This window comes from Lampris incognitus, chromosome 1 (genome assembly GCF_029633865.1).
Source record: "Lampris incognitus isolate fLamInc1 chromosome 1, fLamInc1.hap2, whole genome shotgun sequence".
NCBI classification, from domain to species: Eukaryota; Metazoa; Chordata; class Actinopteri; order Lampriformes; family Lampridae; genus Lampris; species Lampris incognitus.
This window is the reverse complement of record NC_079211.1, coordinates 37,701,031-37,723,181: the sequence shown is the minus strand read 5'-3', so window position 1 is coordinate 37,723,181 and position 22,151 is coordinate 37,701,031. Positions and strand designations below refer to the sequence as shown.

The 22,151-nt window shown below is 42.0% G+C and overlaps 1 protein-coding gene across 1 annotated transcript in view; it reads left to right on the top strand.

Moving 5' to 3' along the window:
- Positions 1-22,151, top strand: part of fam13b (family with sequence similarity 13 member B) — a 143,565-nt gene that overhangs the window by 100,892 nt on the left and 20,522 nt on the right. Inside the window, exons 8-9 of the mRNA XM_056280933.1 lie at positions 16,775-16,819; positions 20,231-20,326. Coding sequence (XP_056136908.1) covers positions 16,775-16,819; positions 20,231-20,326 — 141 coding nt within the window. The remainder of the gene's footprint in view (positions 1-16,774; positions 16,820-20,230; positions 20,327-22,151) is intronic.

The window sequence follows — 22,151 nt, the reverse complement described above, 5'->3', positions numbered from 1 at the left end:
TTGTCTTTGGGGTGAGTACTAGAATCCGGTCTAGAAAAAAACCTACACCAATCTCCACTGAACTTAGACATTAGACTGTAAACTGTCCCTGCGCAAGCATAGGCCCATTCCCCTGTCGTGCAGGTTACAGAAAGTTGGCGAGCCAGCCAGGAGATTGGTTAATTAGCGTTTCAGGCCATATACTACCCCACTGACCACACCTCTCTATAAAATACTTGATTATATATTTTTTTATTTTTGAAAATAACAGTCAATATGGATCTTTGCAATCAGTATAAAGTCCATGGACAAAACTGCTTATTAGTTGAAGGTGTCAATGAAATGAGCTCTGCCGAAACGATAATAAGCTTCTTCGAACAACATGGGAAGATCTCATCCTGCATCAGAGTTGCGGATGAGCCCAACCAACCTAATGGTAGGGTATTAATAGAATTTGAGTGTGAAAAGTCAATCACCAGGATAACCCCAGATACCCTTGGCCTTATACCTAGCCCTGTTGATCCAACTACTCTATGGAATGTCAGAACAATTAGACAAATATGTCAAGAGGAAATAGGCAAAGACTTAGCCCAGCAATATCTCGAAGAACTCAGCGCTATTGGTGGTAGTGCTATGTCAGGCTATGCCTCCATCTTAGAAAATGAACTGAGACGCATTCGGTCTACAGCATCACAGAAAACTGACAACATGTCTTTACCGGATCACAGCCCTATGCAGGACACTCAGCCTAACATTGATGTTGAGCACATGCCTAGCATGACCCAGGAATGTAACAGACGGCCATCTATATCTGACATTCACCGTGCTCCAACCACACACTCATCCATGCGTAATTCAATGAGCCTTGAAGAAGACATCATTAATCCCCCGAGCATCCAGAACGTAGTAGTAGAACATGTTATTAAGAATGAGTCAACACAACCATACAGTAGCCCAAGTAAAATTCGAACCTTCTCAGGTAGGCTTCCAAAGCCAAATGGGGAAGTAGATTATGAAGCTTGGAGAACTCAAGTTGAGCTGCTTCTAAGTGACACCTATGTCACCGATTCACAAAAAATCAGAAAGGTTCTAGAGAGTTTGGTTGGTCCAGCTTCTGACATGGTGAAACCGCTTGGTGTCAATGCAAACCCTGTTGCGTACGTAAACCACATCGAATCAGCCTTTGGAGTCGTAGAAGATGGAGAAGAGCTTTTTGCTGCATTCTTGAGTGCAAACCAGAATTCTGGAGAGAAGCCATCTGATTATTTATTCAGACTTCAGACCCTCCTCACTAAAGTCATCTCTAGAGGGGGAGCTTCACTTGTAGATTCAGAAAAACACTTAATAAGACAGTTCTGCAGAGGATAATGGGACCACTCGTTGATTTTAGGTCTTCAGCTTGAACAGAAAAAAAATAGCCCACCCTCATTTCCTGAATTGCTTCATCAGCTTAGGACAGAAGAAGGCCGTCGTTCAGCTAAACTAGATAGGATGAAGAAACATCTAGGGAGCTCAAAAGCTTCAGTGCATGCCCACACTGTTTATGGAATCGAAGCCCCAGCCGAAAACAAAAATGAAGACACAGAGAAACTCCGCGATGAGGTAGCTGAGTTAAAGAAACAAATTGCAACCCTGTCCATCAAGGAAGAACCACAGCCAAACAGAACTCAGATTGAAACCAGCTGCATGGTCATGAATGCCTCCACACCTCGAATTTACACGCGTCGTTTTCCCAAGCCATGGTTCTGCTTTAAATGTGGTGGAGATGGTCACATTGCTGCCCACTGTGTGAGTGCCCCCAACCCCGCTCTTGTCCATCAAAAGAACACCAAGCTGAGACAAAAACGTGAAGCTCACAGGAATACGCATACCCTCACCTCCATGCCTTTAAACTAGTAGCAGCTCCTGTTTCGGGACGTTCAGGAGCTAAGTACCAGCATAACAGTCCCAAACCCATTAATGATATTATGAATAGAACCCAGACAAGAAAAAATAGATACAGACAAAGATACCAAAATAGCCTATCCCTTCCCTGTGAACTTGTAGGGCCACGCTGCACTGCATCTGTCTCCATTGAAGGAATAGAATGTGAATCAATCCTTGACACCGGTTCCCAAGTAACAACCATTTCAGAGACATTCTACTTGAACCACTTATCGTTCCTCCCCATCCAGCCCATTCAGACTCTTTTCCAGATAGAAGGTGCAGGTGGCCAACATGTTCCTTACCAGGGTTATATCCAAGCCCTCATCTCCTTCCCCAGCAGCATCACTGGCGTAGCTGAACAGGTCTCTTCATTAGTTCTCATTGTGCCAAATTGCCATTTTAACACTCAGATTCCCCTATTGATTGGAACCAATGTCCTTGACAGATTATATGAAGGTGGCATAGAAAAGCATGGAAGAGAATTCTTACAAAGGCCCAATATCAATAGTGACTGTATCTTGCTGTTCCAGCATGTTGCCCTAAGTCATCAGGAAGAGATTTCAGCCAATCATGTTAAGTTGCATGGACGCCATCCTGTCACCATTCCACCAGGAAGAAAAGTGTCTGTCTTTGGAGATGTCAGAGTGAAGAAACATTTCCCACGTTCCCTTTTCGTGGTCGAATCCCCTGAAACCGTTTCCTTACCTGGTGGAGTGTTCGTTGAAAATTCCTTGATAGAAACTCCACTTCGATCTTTAAACAAGATTCCTGTCATTCTCAGAAATGTGACTGATCGTAGTGTCACACTGCATCCAAGGCAGGTGATAGCTGAAATGATGGTAGCACAGTATGTGATGCCGTCTGAATCCCAAAATATGACTGTGCCTGACATCCCTCAGTCTCAGAGTAACACCACCAACTTTGATTTGGAAGATTCCCCCATTCCAGAAGAGTGGAAAAAACGGATCACACACCAGCTGAACAGCATGCCAGAGGTGTTTGCTGTTGATGACTTGTCTCATGGTCATACGACTGCAGTAAAACATCGCATCCGACTCCAGGATGAGGCCCCTTTTAGAGAGCGACCCAGACCCATTCATCCCTCTGACAGAGAAGCTGTCAAACAACACCTAAGAGAGCTGCTAGACGCTGGAATTATTCGCGAGTCAGAGTCTCCATTTGCTTCCCCCATTGTAGTTGTCAAGAAGAAGAATGGTGCAATAAGACTCTGCATAGATTTCAGGAAGCTGAACATGAGAACGATCAAAGATGCCTATGCTCTCCCCAACATCGAAGACACCTTCTCTGCTCTTAGTGGAGCCAAATGGTTTTCTGTCATGGATCTGAAGTCAGGCTACTATCAAGTAGAAGTTGCAGAGGAAGATAAGCACAAGATCGCTTTTGTCTGCCCTCTAGGCTTCTATGAGTTTAATCGTATGCCGCAAGGTGTGACAAATGCACCAAGCACCTTTCAGAGACTGATGGAGAAATGTGTTGGAGACCTACATCTCAATGAAGTACTAGTATTTCTGGATGACCTGATTGTCTTCTCTGACACACTAGAAGAGCACGAGGCCAGATTGATGAAAGTGTTGAACCGGCTCAAAGACTATGGCCTAAAGTTGTCCCCTGAAAAATGCCATTTTTTCCAGACTTCTGTTAAATACCTTGGCCATGTTGTAGATGCCAATGGAGTCCACACAGATCCAAGCAAAGTCTCTGCTTTGAGAGAATGGCCTCAACCCACCAACAGAAAAGAGCTCAAATGCTTCCTAGGATTTGCTGGATATTACCGACGTTTTGTGGAAGGGTACTCTAAAATAGCAAAGCCATTGAATGCTCTAACTGCTGGCTATGTTGCTCCAAGGAAAAGAGGGAAGATTTACAAGAAGGACAGGGTCAAGACTTCCATCAATCCCACCTTACCTTTTGGAAATGAGTGGACTGAAGAGTGTGACATTGCTTTTAGAACTCTCATAGATAAACTGACTTCGGCCCCTGTTCTTGCCTTCGCCAATCCCAATCTTCCTTACGTCCTGCATACTGATGCCAGCCGCGATGGTCTCGGTGCTGCGCTCTATCAGGAACACGATGGGAAGCTGAGGGTTGTAGCTTATGCCAGCAGAGGACTATCCAGAAGTGAACAAAACTATCCTGCCCACAAGCAAGAGTACCTCGCCTTGAAATGGGCCATCTGTGAGAAATTCCATGATTACCTCTATGGAACAGAATTTCAGGTTTTAACAGACAATAACCCCCTAACTTATGTGTTGACCACAGCAAAGCTTGATGCAGCAGGACATCGCTGTTTAGCCGCTCTGTCAACCTACAGATTCACCATAAAGTATAGGGCTGGGATCAGCAATCAAGATGCCGATGGGTTGTCCAGAAGACCCCAGAGTCCGTCAGAAGAAGATGAGGAGTTCAAGCAGGAGAAAGCGAGGATAGAAGAGCTGAAGCAAAGGGTTTTGGATGGAGAAAGCAAAACTGTTTCTGGTGACATGCTGTCTGCTTTATGTCAACGCCACTCTGTGACCACTTTGGCTGACTATTTGCAGCCAGAACTCCCCATTCTTACTGAATCCTTAGCTTTAGATGCTTCTGCCATCCCTGATGACTTTGTGTTCTCTGGACAAGGCACCCTCCCTGGAATGACTCACAATGACTGGTATCAGTCTCAAAGACAGGATCCATCTATCAGACGTGTGATCAGTTTCATTCAAGGAAACCGAAAACCCACTTTTCAAGAGATGTCCTCTGAACTGTCAGAAGTCAAGCTGCTCCTTAGAGAATGGAATAGACTAGAGCTTATAGATGGAGTACTGTTCAGGAAATGTCTTGATCGTGAGAATCAGATCTATCAGCTGGTGCTGCCTAGTAGCCACAGAGAAAGAGCATTGCAAGGCCTTCATGATGAAGTCGGTCATCTTGGCGCTCAGTGTGTCCTTCATCTTGTTCGTTCCAGATTTTTCTGGCCAAAGATGTTTCAGTCTGTTGAACAGAAGTGTAGGACTTGTGAAAGATGCGTGAGGCGGAAAGCCAATTCCCAGCATGCTGCTCATATGGAGAATATACAGACCAGTTATCCCCTTGAACTGGTGTGTATGGATTACCTCTGTATTGAGCCTGATAGTAAGGACACAAGAAACATCCTCGTCATCACGGATCACTTCACCAAGTTTGCCGTTGCCATCCCCACGAAAGACCAAAAGGCGAATACGGTTGCCAAAACACTGTGGGAAAACTTCATTGTACAGTATGGTTTTCCAAGTCGCCTTCTCAGTGACCAGGGGAGAGATTTTGAATCCCACACCATCAAGGAGTTGTGCTGTCTGATTGGAACTGAAAAGATCAGAACCACGCCATACCATCCACGTGGAAACCCTGTCGAGAGATTTAACAGGACCCTTCTCAGCATGCTCGGGACGCTAGAAGACAAGGATAAATATCATTGGAGGGACTTTGTCAAACCGCTAGTCCATGCATACAATTGCACGAAAAATGACACCACAGGCTACTCTCCATATGAATTGTTGTTTGGTAGACAGCCAAGACTACCCATTGATCTGGTTCTAGGTCTTACACCAGACCAAATTGGATTCAAGTCGCATTCAGAGTATGTTAAACATCTTCGACAGCGCCTTCAAGACAGCTATGCACTTGCTTCTGAAAGCTCTAAGAAGATGGGAGAGAAGAATAAAGCCAGGTTTGATAAAAAGATCAGAGCCGCAGAACTTGTTACCGGAGATAGAGTCCTGGTGAAGAATGTCAATTTAAGAGGAAAACATAAACTTGCGGACAGATGGGAAAAGGAAGTCCATACTGTGGTGAAGAGGATGGGAGATGGCCCAGTGTATGTCGTCAAGCAAGAACAGGGTGAAGGTCCACACCGTACCCTTCACAGAGACCTTCTTCTGCCCTGCGGCTTTCTACCTGTTACAGATAAAGTCTCAGAACCTGACACAAACTTACCAACAAGGAGGCTGAGACGCAGGGAAACAGTCTCGCAGCAGACCAGGCACGACAATATTGTTGACCCAGATATGCCCAGCAGTGACGAGGATGAGGATTGCTATCCACAGATCTCCACAAGGTTTCCCCAAAGCATTAGGACAACCACACAGGCCACCCCTCTAGCACGTGCCACGGAACTGTTGAACCCAGTCGGGTTGAATCCAAGTCCGTCGGAGTTCTCCCAATCTGATAGTCCACTCCTTAGTGAAGTACCCCATACCCCTGAGTCTGTTCACAATCAGTTACTTGAAAAGAAACCAATTGGGCGTGAGACAGAAGTAGTCACAGATGAATTCTCTCAACCTGTTCGAAGACACTTACCTGAGGGAGACCCCGCATCATCCACTACTGTTGTACCTCAATTTGGACCTATTGAAGGACGTTCACCTGAAAACAACCCACTTGAACCCGAGAGTGCACCGCCCACTGGTGTGACAGGCCAGGCTGACCTGTCTGACGGAAACCCGTCTGAGAGCGAACCGATCAGAAGATCTATCAGAGAAAGACATCCCCCTGAGAGACTCTGTTATGGTGAACTAGGAAGACCTTTAGTCCTAGCCATGGCCTCATTTTTCGAAAGTTTGGGCAGAAATGTCCCTGATTCTTCTAGAGTGCCCTCTGCAAGACCATACAGTGTTTAGACGCATGCAGAGACTGATGCGGTTTAGAGGGGGAGAATGTAACCCACATGATTACATGTACCCTGTGACGTATGTAAGTTCCACGAGTAGCCTCTAGGAGGCACACGAGCTACAGAGTTTAAACCATGCAAACAACCGTCGACAATAGAGAAGAGAAATACGGATATTTAGAAATATGGACAACTTTAACTATGGATACCTGAATTATTGATATTTGAACTACGGATATTTGAGCTACAGGACATTTGAACTACGACAAAAAATATCCCTCCCACGAAGCTTCCTTGACAGATGATCTCCCGTTGAAGGAAGAAGGAAGACTCTTTTCTCTTGTGTTTTGTACGCTGCTGGAATCCTGACTGGTTTTTTTAGTACCCCGAACAACCCCCCTTGCGACACCCTTTTGGAACCCTTGGATACCCCCTTTGGATTGCCCCCATCATCGCCCTGGATTTGGATTCATCATCATCGCCTCTACATTAACTTGCCCCTGTGATTGTGGTAGGATCTGGACATTGCACCTTGCACAGATTGGAAGACTGAATCATTCCCCCTTTTCTTTTCTTTATTATTTTCTTTGAGTGCACTCATACTTTATTTTGGATTATTTTCTTTAATTTGTTAGTGTAGAATATGGCTGCATAAGTAATATATTAGAAGGGTATAAAATAGAATATAGATAGATATAGACAATAAATAGAATATTAGGAAGAACTTTTAAAAAGTATTATAGAGTAAAATATATATATATATAACACATCTAATTTAGTATTGATATTGAAATAACTTTACTTTGAACTGTTGAAATAAATTGGTTTTTTTATTGTAAACTATACCCACGAGTGTGTGTGTTGTCTTTGGGGTGAGTACTAGAATCCGGTCTAGAAAAAAACCTACACCAATCTCCACTGAACTTAGACATTAGACTGTAAACTGTCCCTGCGCAAGCATAGGCCCATTCCCCTGTCGTGCAGGTTACAAAAGCAACCATTTGAAGTTTAGCTTAGGTTTATTTTAGACAAGTTACCAATGGTTCTTTTAAGCAGCAACCGATTGCAGGCAGATATTTCTTGCTGTTCTAATACCTCTTTGAGTTCACTTTGCCAACGATGACCATGTTCAGGTTTTTATGGGCAAATTCTGGTTTTTCACCCTTGCTGAAAACCTCTGCTTTTGGAAAACTCCTTCCAGGGTGACGATTTTCAGAAATTCTGTTTTCATTGTTTTTGTTTTTTTATTCTGGTATACTATATTAATCCCCGTGGGGGAATTCCTCTCTGCATTTAACCCATCCTAGCTGTGTAGCTAGGAGCAGTGGGCAGTCGCTGTGCAGCACCCAGGGACCAACACCAGTTTGTCTTGCCATGCCTCAGGGCCCGGGGGCACAGACAGGAGTGTTGACCCTAACATGCATGTTTCTTTTGATGGTGGAGGAAACCGGAGCATCCGGAGAAAACCCACCGCAGACACAGGGAGAACATGCAAATTCCACATAGAGGACGACCCCCAAGGTTGGACAACCGCGGGGTTCGAACCCAGGACCTTCTTGCTGTGAGGTGACAGCACTAACCACTGGGCTTTTTTTCAGGCCAACATGTATTTAGGGTTAGGGTTATATCACCGCCTGTTGGTTTGGCATGCTCTTGGCAGCTTATTCATTGTGTTGAATAGCATATGTTTTCATTTGGATGGAGTTTTTTTTTAAACAGTGTTTGTGTGGATGGGATTTTTTTTCAAGAACGAAGGAGGAAAACCCCTGTTTTCAAAAATACCTGTGGACGTGTGGACTAGGCATAGGAAAACAGCCACACCAGGGGTGTTGTTTAAGCAAAAGCAAAGGTATGGCAATGTGACATGACGTCAAGGACCTGCTACACTATTGAAAACTGTTTTAACACACATGTAGCTCTCTCCCACATTCAAAATGCCTAATGTTTGCATGTAATGCGCAGCTTAGAGAAGTGAAAAAGCATTTCATTTTGGCACATATTTCAGCACCATGGACAGAGAGTGGCGGTTTGTCTAAATTACAGAAAATAAATGCAATGAATTGCATGCTAACTTCTAGTATGTAACCAAGGAGTGTTCAAAACAAAAGGCAAATTTGGCACAAAATCGGCAAATTTGTTGGAGTTTCAAAGTTACTAAGGCCCGACCATGCAGGCTGATATCAGTCTTCAATAACATTGTTTGAATTCATTCGTTACTGAAAAAACACTTACAATCACGGACATAATTTGTACAAGCTGTTGGGAACTTATCTAAAGTAGCTGGGCAAAGTGCTTCTATAACACACTGTCAACAATCATGGGGGAACGAACAAGTTAACTCACTGACACTCATTCACTCACTGGCATATTACATGTTATGCATTACTAATACGTAACGCAGTCACAAACACAAATGCAAACACTCAAAACGTGCAATATTAATAGGCTACGTATCTTTATTCACCCAAGGAAGATTTGCCGACCACAAACAATCAATTTCAAGGCAATATAAGTGAAATTAGTTTTTTATTTATTTATTTATTTTCGAAAACCTTATTCCATGGTATAGCAGTTGCCATACCTTGCCATATGCAATTGACGCCTATGAGTCACACCAAGATATCTGCTACTTAATCAGCTGACAAGAGCCTGCTGACAGCACAGTACAGCATTTAAGTCGGTCATTCTCCTGACTAGTAGATAATATTAGCTACGTGATAGTGATACTCTTGCCCTATTTTTTATATACTACCACCATCCATATGATCTATATATTACACAACTGCAGAGTTAAAAATTAGGCCAATGCACTCATGATCGGCATGGTCTATGACCCTGTGCTTGAGCACAGGTTATTTGTACTTGTCAAATGTTGGTTGAAGTGAAAAGTAGACCCTAATTGTACACAACACAGCAAGATTAGAGTACTTTGAGTGGATAATGGTTTTTTTTCTAAATGTATTTCTGATTTTTTCCCTTTTTCTCCCAATTTAGTGGCCAATTGATCCCTATTTTAGTTCAAACACCCACCTTCGTACTGCATGCGTTCGCCAACTGCATCTCTCTTGCTGGCAGTCTTGAAGGAGACGCCTCCTCACTTCGTGACAAGGCGACTCCAGGCCGAACCACTGCTTTTTCCGACACACACACAGACGCGTTCATGTGACAAACACAAGGTGACTCCGCCCCCCTCCCGAAGACAGCATTGCCAATTATTGCTGCTTCATCGAGTCCGGCCATCGTCGGATCTGACGAGACCGGGGCACGAACCCCGGTCCCCGTTGGGCAACTACATTGACACAAAGCCGATGCTTAGACTGCTACACCACCGCAGACCCCTAATGCAGAATGTTTAATTGATTCATTCTTTTTCCCAGTTTTGTTATGATGTGGCCAAAGCCTGCCATAGTTTTATTTGATTTTTACCTTCAAATATTTCTAGTTCTCTAGCTTGTCAGTGATTTTTTATCATTATTATTATTATTATTATTATTAACAGGGCAAGACAAAATGGAGCTTGTGCTTGTCCTCTGTGTCACTGCTATTGGTTGGCAATCAACACAAGTACCCATGAGCATATGTCTTGTTTGCAGTAACAGCCTCTCAGAAACAGAACCACTCAATGAATGACTCCATGATGGGCCCATAACCAAAACATGAACTGAGGCATAAGTCACTTAAATGTACTAACGGCATATTGATGATAAAATACCAGTGCTCTTTATAAATAGTAGTTGAGTGGGAATGGAGCTCCTTTTCTTCATCCGATTGCAGTAAGTGCACTCACAGTTCAAACACTACAGCGAAATGAGTTCTAATTTCCTGGAAAAAAATGCTGCTCAAGTATGTGTAAAAAAATTTAACTTCTCTGCTGCCTATTCCAAACCGGTTGGTTCTACTTTGGTTGATAACCCTTTTGGAACAAAACTCGAAATGTTCTTAACTATTTTAGCTAGCTGGTATATCAACCAGGTGATAAATTACCCTCTGCCGTAATCCTTCCAAGGACTACTTTTCCTGTTGTGATCCCTACTCGGTTCTGGTCAGCAGACAGCAGATTAGCTGGATGTGGTCTGATGGCATCTGGCATAAGGACATTGAGCATTAGTTTTTATGCTTAATTAGTTAATCGCTCACCTTAGGACAACAGTAATGCAATTAGATGTAATGAGTAACTCTGAGTGATCTAAAAAATAATTGATCTACTCCTTACATTTTGTAGGTTAATTTTATAGACTTGTTGTTTTTGTGTTGGCCCACCTCCCTACCATGAATTAACATGAATTATTTTAAGATAAATATTTCATAAGCTAATAAAAAATATGTTTTGTCTATTTTCCCTTCATTTTCATCTCAGTTGACTGAGAGAACCTCTGAGCATGACTTTTTCTGCACTTGGAAATAAATAAGATGAAGGCGAAGAAACTTTAAAACTAAATAGATCTTTGCCATGAAGAAAAAAGATTTCCACCACCAAGTGTTACATGAAGCCGTTATTCTAGTAGATCAATATAAAAGAGTTTAAACAGACATAATATACAGGGCAGGCTGTTCAAAGCTTTGTTTTGTTTTTTGTCTTGTTTTTTGTTTTGTTTGGTTTTTTTTTTGGTTTTTTTGTTTTTATAATAACTTTGCAAGCATTTTGCCCAATGGAGGCTATTTATCAGGCTGCCACCACTAATTGGTCTTAGGTTTATGACCAAGTGTTATGAACAAATAGGTGAAGACTTCAGTCATGTTAAGCAGGTCCCAGGTGCAAAGCATGGCACCACTGAGACAACACATATACTCAGTGTTCCCTAGATAAATACAGGTCAGAAATAAATTGCCCATTTTTCACAACCCCTGGGATGTTGTCAGAGGCACAGAAGATGTCCTACTTAGACCACAATTAGAATTTATTGTATCCCGTTCAGTGAAGAGCTACCTTAAGGCATGTCTTAAGTTGTTATTAGGGTGTTATCTCCTTAAACAGCTTCTGTGGTGGTAGCTCTAGGACAGGACCTGATGTTATCTGGCCTACTTGGCCTACTGTCAAAGGCTTTTTACTCACCACCTAGTACTTTGGTGCCCCCAATGGCCTAGCTTGGTTAAGCTTTGCAGCAAAAGTCTATACATCGCCTGCCTATTGCTAAATGCCTTTTTTCGGATACCCTAGTGGAGACACTTAGCTGTTATTTTCACCAATTCAAATTGTTGGATAGTTGGTCCAGATTCACCCGCTGTTAGCTTCCTTGCCACCATCTTTTTAATAAGAACTGCAGATGTTTTAATCCCATGTGAATCTTAATCAAACTATTTCTATAGCTTTCTGCGCATTTAAGTCACTAGAATGTTAAAAAAGGGGGCATAAATGACGTATTTCTGTTGTGTTTAAATATAAAAAAAATATTTATCTTGGTATTTATGTATTTCAAAATAATTGAAATATGGTTATGCAATATTTATGGATCGGCTTTGTGTATTTATGTGCATTCAGGCCTAAATGTGTTTTTGTTCGTTTGTTTGTTTGTTTGTTTGAATAGGTAGTTTATTGTCTAGAGGAAACTCATTTCCACAGTCAGGTGCAGTGTATATGTAAACACATGAGATAAGATAAGACAACATTCCATGTATACAGAGACCACAAATACAAACATAAAGACTTTTTCAAACTAATTCTATGGGGGGTGGGGGTTGTTTAATGCATGTATTTAATGCATGTAATTTAGTTAATATAATTTAATGCATGTGATTAATGTATGGCAGAGGGAACACATTTTTACCGGTGTATCCCTCTGTACCTAATTTCGCTGTATCTCAGACCTGAGGGAAGGAGAGTGGAGTAGAGTGGAGTGTTCTGAGTCAGTTATTATTATCCGTGCTTTCTGTTTTAGGGCTGAAGAGGTAAGGTGGTGCAGATTTGGGGTTGGGAGACCTATTATTATAGCAGCTGCTTGTGGGATCTTGAGAAATTTGTTCCGGTTTGTAACATTATGCATGTTAAAGAACGATGGCTCCATATAATGAAACATACAATGGTACTGCAGTATAAGATGAGTAGGTGAGATGGAAAAACATGTTTTTTTTTATAATCTAAGGATAACTGAATGTCTTTGTTCAGAGGGTTTATAAATGTGAAGTTTGTTGGATGGTTTTGTTGATTTGTTCTCCAATGTGAGCCGTCACTCTTCTAAAGTTTTTGAATGCCACAATTTTTTCAAGATAATGTGCCCTCACTTAATGCAAAATGTATTTACATTCTCAGGGATGGCCAATATGGCCAATATATGTAATGTCATATCACAGTACAGTAATTGTTCTGTAAATTCAATTAAGAGATATTTTTAAAATAACCACACTGTACTTCATCACATTTGATTATTTTCTTCTTTTATTTGAACTTCCATACAAAAAAAGCCCAACTGTCTCACAAGAGAGAACACAACTTAAAAACAAGACTCATTTTGTTTGAAAAAAAGACTAGGTTACCGTTCGGATTTTCTAAATCCAAACCATGTCCACACAACAGAAGCCACACCCCTTTTAGTAACAAGTTCTTCTCCTCTTGGGTTGGTTGGGATGCCTCCTCCTGCTCTGTATTTACAATTTCACTCTATTCCATGTTTCCTTGTCGCTCTCATGTATTCTTCTGATTTTTATGGTGGTTGGCAAACAACATTATGGTGCATTACCGCCACCAGCTGTTATGGGGTGTGCACTGCTGCCCAAATCACATAAACCAGCTCCTACCATTGAAACAGTATTGCCAAATCTCTACCGGTGGACACATTTCTGCCATCACACGGTATATGCCATCATATCACCCAACCCAATTCATTCTTATGTTGTTAATCAGTACTTAATATACATTTGCGTTCTAGAAATTCACAAAACCAAATTGGTTTCAGTTTTGTGTTAACAAGAATAATGTTGTCCTCTTCTGGACAAATACAATAGTTTCTTTAGTTATGTCACCTTACACTTTTCAGCCATACCATACACTTGGAAAATGTCTAATGAATAGGAGTGAGATTGAAAGAAGATGAATCCTTCTCTACCACTAAACTGAGGCTAGCCAATAGCATATGGATGTCCACACTCTTGTAAAAATGCCCAGCCATAGCTGTTAGTGAAATCAAACTCACTCTCCCCTCACCAAATCCCACCCACAGTTTGTAGAGCTCTAAATGCCATTTCATAGGACCTTTAAGAACAAGCGGTTGCTGTATGAGACCCAATGTCTCCATCTGTGAGGAAAGTGCCCAACCTCTGTTTTTTCTGAGTGTTTCTTATTCTACTGTCTCTTTCTATACTAAATGTGCATGAGGAGGTGGGGCTGCAGATAAAAAAAGAAATAAAAACAGGCTACTAATGAAACTTTAACTTATGAGAGGCCCATTTTAGGACGCTGTGTAGAATAAACTGGGTAGAATGACAAATCTCTTATTTGTTTAATTCGCTGAAGCTCCTAAAATTGTTTACTCTTTAGCCACTTTAAGGTCATATCTCTGTTATGACGTCAGGGTCATTCGATAGCCATGCTCTACCGCAGTGGGCCTGGGGGACTCTCTGATCTCCTCCGCTATGCAAGTAAACACTCAAGGAAGGAGAGAAATGTCCCAAGGGTTCCTATGAAGAGTAAGGCTCCTTCAGGGCATGACTTTTATGGATAGATATCAGATCTTATCTTGGTTACACAGAGAGCCTGAAAAGGACAGAAACCTCTCATAGGGCCCTATCAAGGAGTTGAAGTCCTTCAGAGCCCTACAGGCTAGGATCAGCTTTAATCTGTTCTAAAGAAATCAACTGTATTCTCCCTAAGGGGCCTATCCAGGATCTATTGTTAGCTATACAGCCACCTACTCAGGGGCCCCTTAAGGTACAGCTCACCAAGAACTGTGAGATGTTATCTCTGCTACAAAGGGACACTTACAAATCCTGCAAGATAATTTGCCTGTCTACATGGGTAGTTGTGCATGTTGACTGACAGGAAAGAGAATTTCAAATTACTCAGTCTGATGTAAATGTGCTGGTATGCTAACTCCAGGGACTCAATGAAAGCCTCATACGCCCCCGGTGCCAAATGTGACTGTCCTATCAGTACAGGATACTAGAAAAATAGCTTAAAGGCAAAAAGATTTGTCTAGCTACTAACAGACTACTTCTTAGTGCCTCCCCTGATACATCCCCATCTGTACCCTTTCTGGTCTCAATACTGCCATTGAAGAAAGACAAAATATTGACCAAAAAAAAAGAGTCTGACTGAAGATTGACATACAGATGAAGAGAGACAAGTCGAATATCAAGGGAAAGTGAAAAAGAGTAGAACATAAAATGGCTCTTGAAGGAAAAATATGAGAAGTTGAAATGGAACAGGATGGAGAGATGAAGACTGAATATGAGGACAAGTTTGAACTCAAAGAGAAAAACGTGTAGCCAAGAGAGAAGAGATATGCTTGATACAGCAGTGCTTGCTGCACACCCTGCAGCTGACTCTGCAGATGCTTTGAGACTATGAAATAATAGATGTTATGCAATCAGAGGACTAGAGCGCGAGAGGGAGAGTGCTTCTATTCAGTTGCTCCATATTTTCACCTTTGACTTTTCTTTCCTTAGCTGTCAGCAATGTTATTGTTGGAGCGTGGGTGTGTGGATGTGCATAATATGTGTGTCTGTAAAAAAAACAAAAAAAAACCTACAGCTTTAGGCTCAGTGTTTGATCTCTCACCCTCCATCTCACACACACACACTCACTTGCTCTCATACACACGCACACATACACGCACAAACTTAAAGGTCACATTGTCAGCAGAGACTGAGATGCATGGGTGAGGTTGATGTAAACGAGGAGAGGCGATATAGAGGTGTGAGAAATGGAGAAAGGGGTAAGGGAAGATGAGAGCAATAAGACTGGGCAAATGAGATGAGAGAAAGATAAAAAGAGAAGAGACAGGGTGAAGGGAAGAGAGGAATCCAGTAATGGGGTATATGAAGTAATAGAAGAGCAGAGAAAAGGAAGTGTGCATAGATGAGCAGGATAAGAACAGCAGAGTGGAAGACAGACGGGCGGCAATCAGCAGAAAGAGCCCGAATGAGAGAGACCAGACACAAACAAAGAGAAGGAGAGAGGGTATGAAGGTTAAAAGAGAAGGGGATAGACAATTACTCAAAGAAGACGACAGGGACAGAGGGAAATAAAGGAAGAGTTGAAGAAGAAAGGAAAATGTGCATTCTCAGAAGGGATTGCATGGATAGATGCAAAGAAAAAAAGGATGAGAAAACTATTTGTGGGGTGGGGCAGAGGTACAGAGGAAGAGAGGGTAATCAAGCAAACCATGTCGTCTCCTATCAAGCATTAATTATTCAGTCCACATCAACTGATCAACGTGAAGGTGCCTCTAGCTGCAGTGTGTGTGTGTGTGTGTGTGTGAGAGAGAGAGAGAGAGAGAGAGAGAGAGAGAGAGAGCAGCAAAGTGTCAGTCTGTATTAATCTATGTCCTCTCTTTGTATTTCCCCCTCCACACACACTCATGCACTTTGCATAACTTCAGCCAGTTTTTCGTGGTGTTCTTGTGTGTGGAGGTGAGCCTGACCCCATGTTCACACACTGTCAGTAACAGAGTCGGGAGCACCTGTTACTCTCTTGCTCTCAGTATAGTATGTATTCGCGCTAGGGTATATGTGAGACCGTGTGCGTGTGTGAGTGTGTTGCAGTGTTACGTAAGCCTAGATTCCTGGTGTGCAAGTGTTGGTGTTTATGAGGCCAGCACCAGACTGCTGAATCAACTGAGACAGCACGGTCGTTACCCTCCTTCCTGAAGCATGCATGCACGCGCGCGCACACACACACACACATCTGATCAGTAGGCGAATGCAGTGTTCTTTAGCCCAAATAACTATCTGCCCACCCAGGATGTGTGGCGCCAGGGATCATAATTGTGTGGGTGTGTATTTCATAGAGAGAGCAACAAAAAAAAAGTTTTTAACTTTGTGTTTGGTTTCCAGATGAGAAGGCATGACCTGATAACACACTCATATGCATGCTCACAAACACTCAAACATAATGGACCATTGGTTGTTTGCTTTACAGATAAGGTTATATCCCTATTTACCTCACTTTTCTCACTCAATCTCGCCTTCTCTCTTGTGTGCACACACGCTCATGTCCCAAGGTCAGTAAAGGGGGGGTGGAGGTAGTATGAGATGTTCTAACCATGTTGTCTTTTTCTCCTCTTCCTTCAGTTCCCACCTCCCCCCGATCTCCATTCTGCCTGCCAGCTCTTCTGAGTAAGTACGCTCAAGGACACACACACACACAGTAATTTTATCGGTTGAGGGCATGTTGGTCATATATCACTCAGTACTGTATTGTGACAATGACAAGGAGAGGGACATCATCGCTGAAATTGAGGTATAACTGGATGTTAACTTAAGTTAAAATTTGTGTTAAGATGTTAGAGCAGCAGAGATGGGCAGACAAAGGGGATGGAGAGGTGGAGAGGTTACAGAGAGCGTGTGAAGACAGGAACGGAGTAAGGAAACAAGCTGTCCCAGTTTTTGTTTTTGGTTGGGGTATTTTTGTTGTTTTTTTTTTAACAATGGTGCAAAACCAAAGCACTTTTGCATGGCTCAGTGCTTTCATAACCTCAAGGGCATGGGGTTCATGACTCCCAAGGACAGCCGATCACACGACTCCCTCCCTCCCTTGCAGCCTCCTCACTGCATTAAGAGGAAACAAGGGGAAAGATGAACATTCTTTACATGGCTGTGACTGTATTGGTCACATGGAACAAGGGGCACATTTGTTGCAGTCAAAGACCCCAGCAAACTCTCACAAAGACGAAGTGACCTTTCCCCAGGCATAAGGAGTAGTATGTTTCAAAGCTGAAACGCAGCGATGTGGCTCTAACCCAAACACAAATCAAATAACCCATGATGTCACATGACACAAGCTCTCACCTCTAGTTTCAACCTTACAAGCACACAGACTGCTGGGATACACTCATACATACATATATCAGTATCTTTTATGACCGTGTCCTGGCATTTTTGAGTGAAGCGTCCTATCAGCATATGCTCCCAGTCATATATTTATGTAGTATGTGTATGATAACCTTGCCAGTGTTGTTCTTACACACCCATGGCATTTTCTGGCCCCCAAGTTGGTCTTACAGGCAGAAGCAAACAATGATAGTTGTTTGTAACTCCTTTCCCCTGACATTTATTGTCTCCCACTTGCGACAATCACCCAGGTGTCCAAAATCAGGGGTCACCCGGGCTCTACATCTTTTCTATGATGCCAACTTGAGGAACTAAGATCTCATTCAAACACCCAGCTCATTGTTAAGCTCTACACGTCACTGCTGTGACTACATTTTGGTACTTTACTTAAAGAAAAAGTTGACCCATGGTAAAAACACAGAAGATAGGACTCGGTAGAAATGAGCGATTTAAGCTAATGATTGAAAATAAAGACCTGATACAGCCAAGATATACCCATCTGCACAATATCTTTTTTTAAACAGAATTGACAATTTCATCGGTACTTCCATTAATTTTTTTTTTTGTGCCCACTTTGGGATGTCCCCAAGTGGGTATCCCCCCACATAAATGTTCTGATGGCACAGAGGCTCAGCACATTGAGAGTAAGGCTTAAAGTAATAGGATCGGAGGTCCATTAAGTCAGCCGTTTTCAATATCATTTGTCTGCACTAAAGGTCAGTTTGGCTACAATTCCATTTCACTTTCTGCGGATTTTGATTACAGTTTACACATTTTGTTTCTTCTGTACTTAACATAGACACCAATAGAGTTCCCTGCAGTTTTGAGAATACATGACAGCATGCAGTGAAGAACATTGCGCCTCCTCAGGCCAGTAGAACAGCAGTACAAAATCGCTCACAGCTTCCCCATAAATCGTTAAGCATGCCTGAATCTTTTCTTTCAGGCTCTTGATATTACAAGTTGCCAACCCAGCATGTATTTATTTTATATTTACTACCCCTTTAATCTGTATTTGAGTGCATGTTGTTCATTTCTTTTTTATTGATTCGTTAATTTTTCTAACTACAAATGGAATGTTGGCATCACTGCTCACTTTACTGACAATGTTGATTTGATTAAATACCCATTTCATAAAAAGCACACACATTTTGTCCAACTGATCTAAGGGAGATGGCTATGGCTGTACATGGAGCTGCTGGCAAGGCAGCAAGGAGAAACGCATTTAGCCCACAGCTAGCTCACTGAGTTTGGTTCACTAGGCTCCTACTATGGACAGAGTACAAGTCCATTAACTGCTGGCCAGACATAAAAACATTAGCTTACATTCGAGGCAAGGTGCTCAGTTTCCTAAGTCACACACAAGTGTGTGTTTCATGATATGCCCGTGTACATGCCTGTGTTTGTGAGTGAGGTAGAGAGAATGTCTGGTATTAATGTCTTTACTTTCCCTGGACTACTAGGCTGCTTTCAGAAGGCTTTTCCGCAGTTGGGGGGGTTGGGGAGAGGGATTAAGAGAAGAATTAGATTGCAAACATACTGTACGTCCCATCACTGGTCTGTCTGTGTGTATGTGTGTGTTCCCATGCTGATGTGTATGTGCTGTGGGGAGAAAGACAGGACGCAGTCAAGATGAGATTTGAAGACAAATGAAATCGCATATTTTTTAGTATATGTGTGTTTGTGCAAAGGCAACATGTAGGCCATGCATGTATCTGCTTGTGTAGGTGTGTGTTTGTCTTTGTCCATGTTTGCTGTGTGTGTGTGTGTGCATCTGATGGATAAAAATAATGAGTGAATCTTGGAACAGTGGGAGGCCACACAGCTGCTGCTTGTCCAGATGGGTATGTGATGCAGCTTTTATGAGTATGCGAGCACATCCATGTGCTTGTGTGTGTGTGTGTGTGTGCTTGTGTGTGTGTGTGCGCGCATGTGTGTGTGGGGAGGGGTGTAGGCGAGAGAGGAAGAGACGGGGAGAATACACACGTACCTGATATATCCATGGTTCAACTGTTCCACATAACGATCACCTACTGTCAACTCCCTTGACTCTTCCCCTTGGTGCGGCACTGCACTACAAGCCTGCACATGCACACACCAGTAAATAAAATTAACTTGATAACGTGTTGTATATTAGTCAAGGCTGCACAATACAAATATAGTTAAACTGATATAATTCTCATAAATGCTATGCTATAACAGAGTGTACTGCCGTGCAGCCTCAGATACTCTTGTCAATCAATCAAGTTGCATTTTTATAGCGCTTTTCTAGCTGCAACAGCCACTCAAAGTGCTCTATCCCAAGACAGACAATGTGCAATGGATGTTGTGGTTACACAATTTACAGAATACAACATTGAAAGAGGATAAACAGAATTATAATGGACTTTATAAAATGTCGGATGATCCGCTGTGGCGACCCCTAACGGGAGCAGCCGAAAGTAGTAGTAGAAGATAATGGACTTTATAAAATGTTCGAAGAATATTGTCAAACTTGAACAGAAACTCTTAAACTTGAACTCTTGTCAAACTGGAACAGAAAGACCCTTACCCTCCACCTTTTAAAACACAAAGTGTTACTTATTTATTTATTTACTTTGCACATTTACAAAAGCTTTGTAAAGTTTTCACACTTGTTCAAGGTTGTTAACGTGTTTGTTTTGGGTTTACTTTGTGTGTGTGTGTGTATGTGACCAGCATCATTGAGCGAACCATCAGGGCTGCAGTGGAGCAGCACTTCTATGAGCTGAAGACCTCTATTAACCAAGACCTAAGCAACTACGACAGTCAAGGGTGAGTTCCACACTAATGCACACACATACAAAATGTTGACACAGTCAAGACCTCAGCTACAGCAGTCAGAGCTGAGACGATTACATACACACACACACTAATACACAAGCCCACTTAAGTATACACACAACACATGCAAGTGTGCAGGATATAGGCCCTTGTGTTCTCTGACAAATGGACACACATTAAGAAGGGCATGCTACTTTAGTGTTAATTTACTTTACATGCATACACATGAATGCAAAGGCACACTCTCCCTACGTAAAAAAAACAAATACACACTTTCATCACCTTCGTTTGTAATAACTGTAGACAGTGCACTGTAGACGGTGTAATATACTTTGCTCAATTATAACCATTGCATGATACAATTAGCCATTTAATCATGCTCAAACTAATTGAAACACACACACACACACACACACACACACAGAAACATGCAGAGCAGGCACTTAGTCTCTCTTGTAGACATTCATTCATACATATATACACAAGAATTAACATACTTTACTGTTCAGCAGGGGGCAAGAACACACATGCGCGTACATATACATACATACACACACATTTGACTACCAAGTTGTCTCACCACAACTGATATAAACACACTTTCAGACAAGCACTAACAAAGTACATAGTAATTACTTATATTGTCTGACAGAAACATATGCTTGCACCCATACACAACACTTAACATCTGTTATCATACACTCATAAGCCCAAACATAGAGAACGCTTAAGCATATATGTTTACAGTGTTGGAAACTTCCTAAACCTGAACTGTAACCTAAACACACTCCGAGAAGCTGTCAAATGGCCTTGCTGAAATCAAGGCACTCACAAAGGTCATACTCAGCCTGGCCTCAGTGACCATGCAGGGAGAAACAGGTGCCTCACAAAATTCCACAGTGGTCAAAAGTGTCATCGAATGTCTTTAAACCAACATAGTTGTTGCCATGGTGACCATTGTGAACAAAACTGACGTGAAACGTCAGGCGGTTTACGTTACCCATAAACATGTTGACAGCAAGTAGGGTACAGCAGAGATGGTAATTAGGATACATATCGGGGGTAACAGGTGTTCTTTGTTATAAATGCTCCATGTGCAATTAAGAGCTTTATTCTCCAAATGAGGGTTTTGGTAGTTGTAGATCTCAGATATCTAAATTTCACTGAGCAATGAAAATGTTGGACTCCATACTAAATGTGTCTTAATTTATTCACAAGGCATTACATACCTCCAAGTAAAGACTTAATGGTGGCAGTAATAGCCAAAAAGTCAGGTGGTTATGTGACTCCAGTGTTGCCGGATCAAATCCCAGATTCCAATTAGACAGTTTCTAATTGTAGAGAGTGAATCGGAAGCACTCTGATCTACCTTGAGAAGTGCTGGGAGGCTCGGGTTGCAATGGGAAGAAACCCTATGAATGAAAAATCAAGCAATACTTAAAATAAGCCTGTGTGGGCATCTGTGTTTGAGAGAGAGATATCTTCTCTTGTATCAATTAGATTTAAAGCAGTATGCTTATGACGTGCTTAGAAAGTGGATATTGAACCTAAAAGGCAGCGCTTTTCAATCGATACCACTGGAAATTCCCCAAAGTAATCAGTCTTCACTTAACCTCATAGCCGCTGAATGATTTCATGTCAACTTTGAAATGTAGCTCAAACAATTGCCTGGTCACAATTCAAATATTTAACTTTTTACGCATTAACAGTTAAGGATGTTTTGAGTATGAATCACAGTTTTGCATGTTTTGTATTTAGTTTTTGATTGGAGTTGTTTGAAATTCAGCCTGTTTATTTGGTGACACTTTTTACTGTG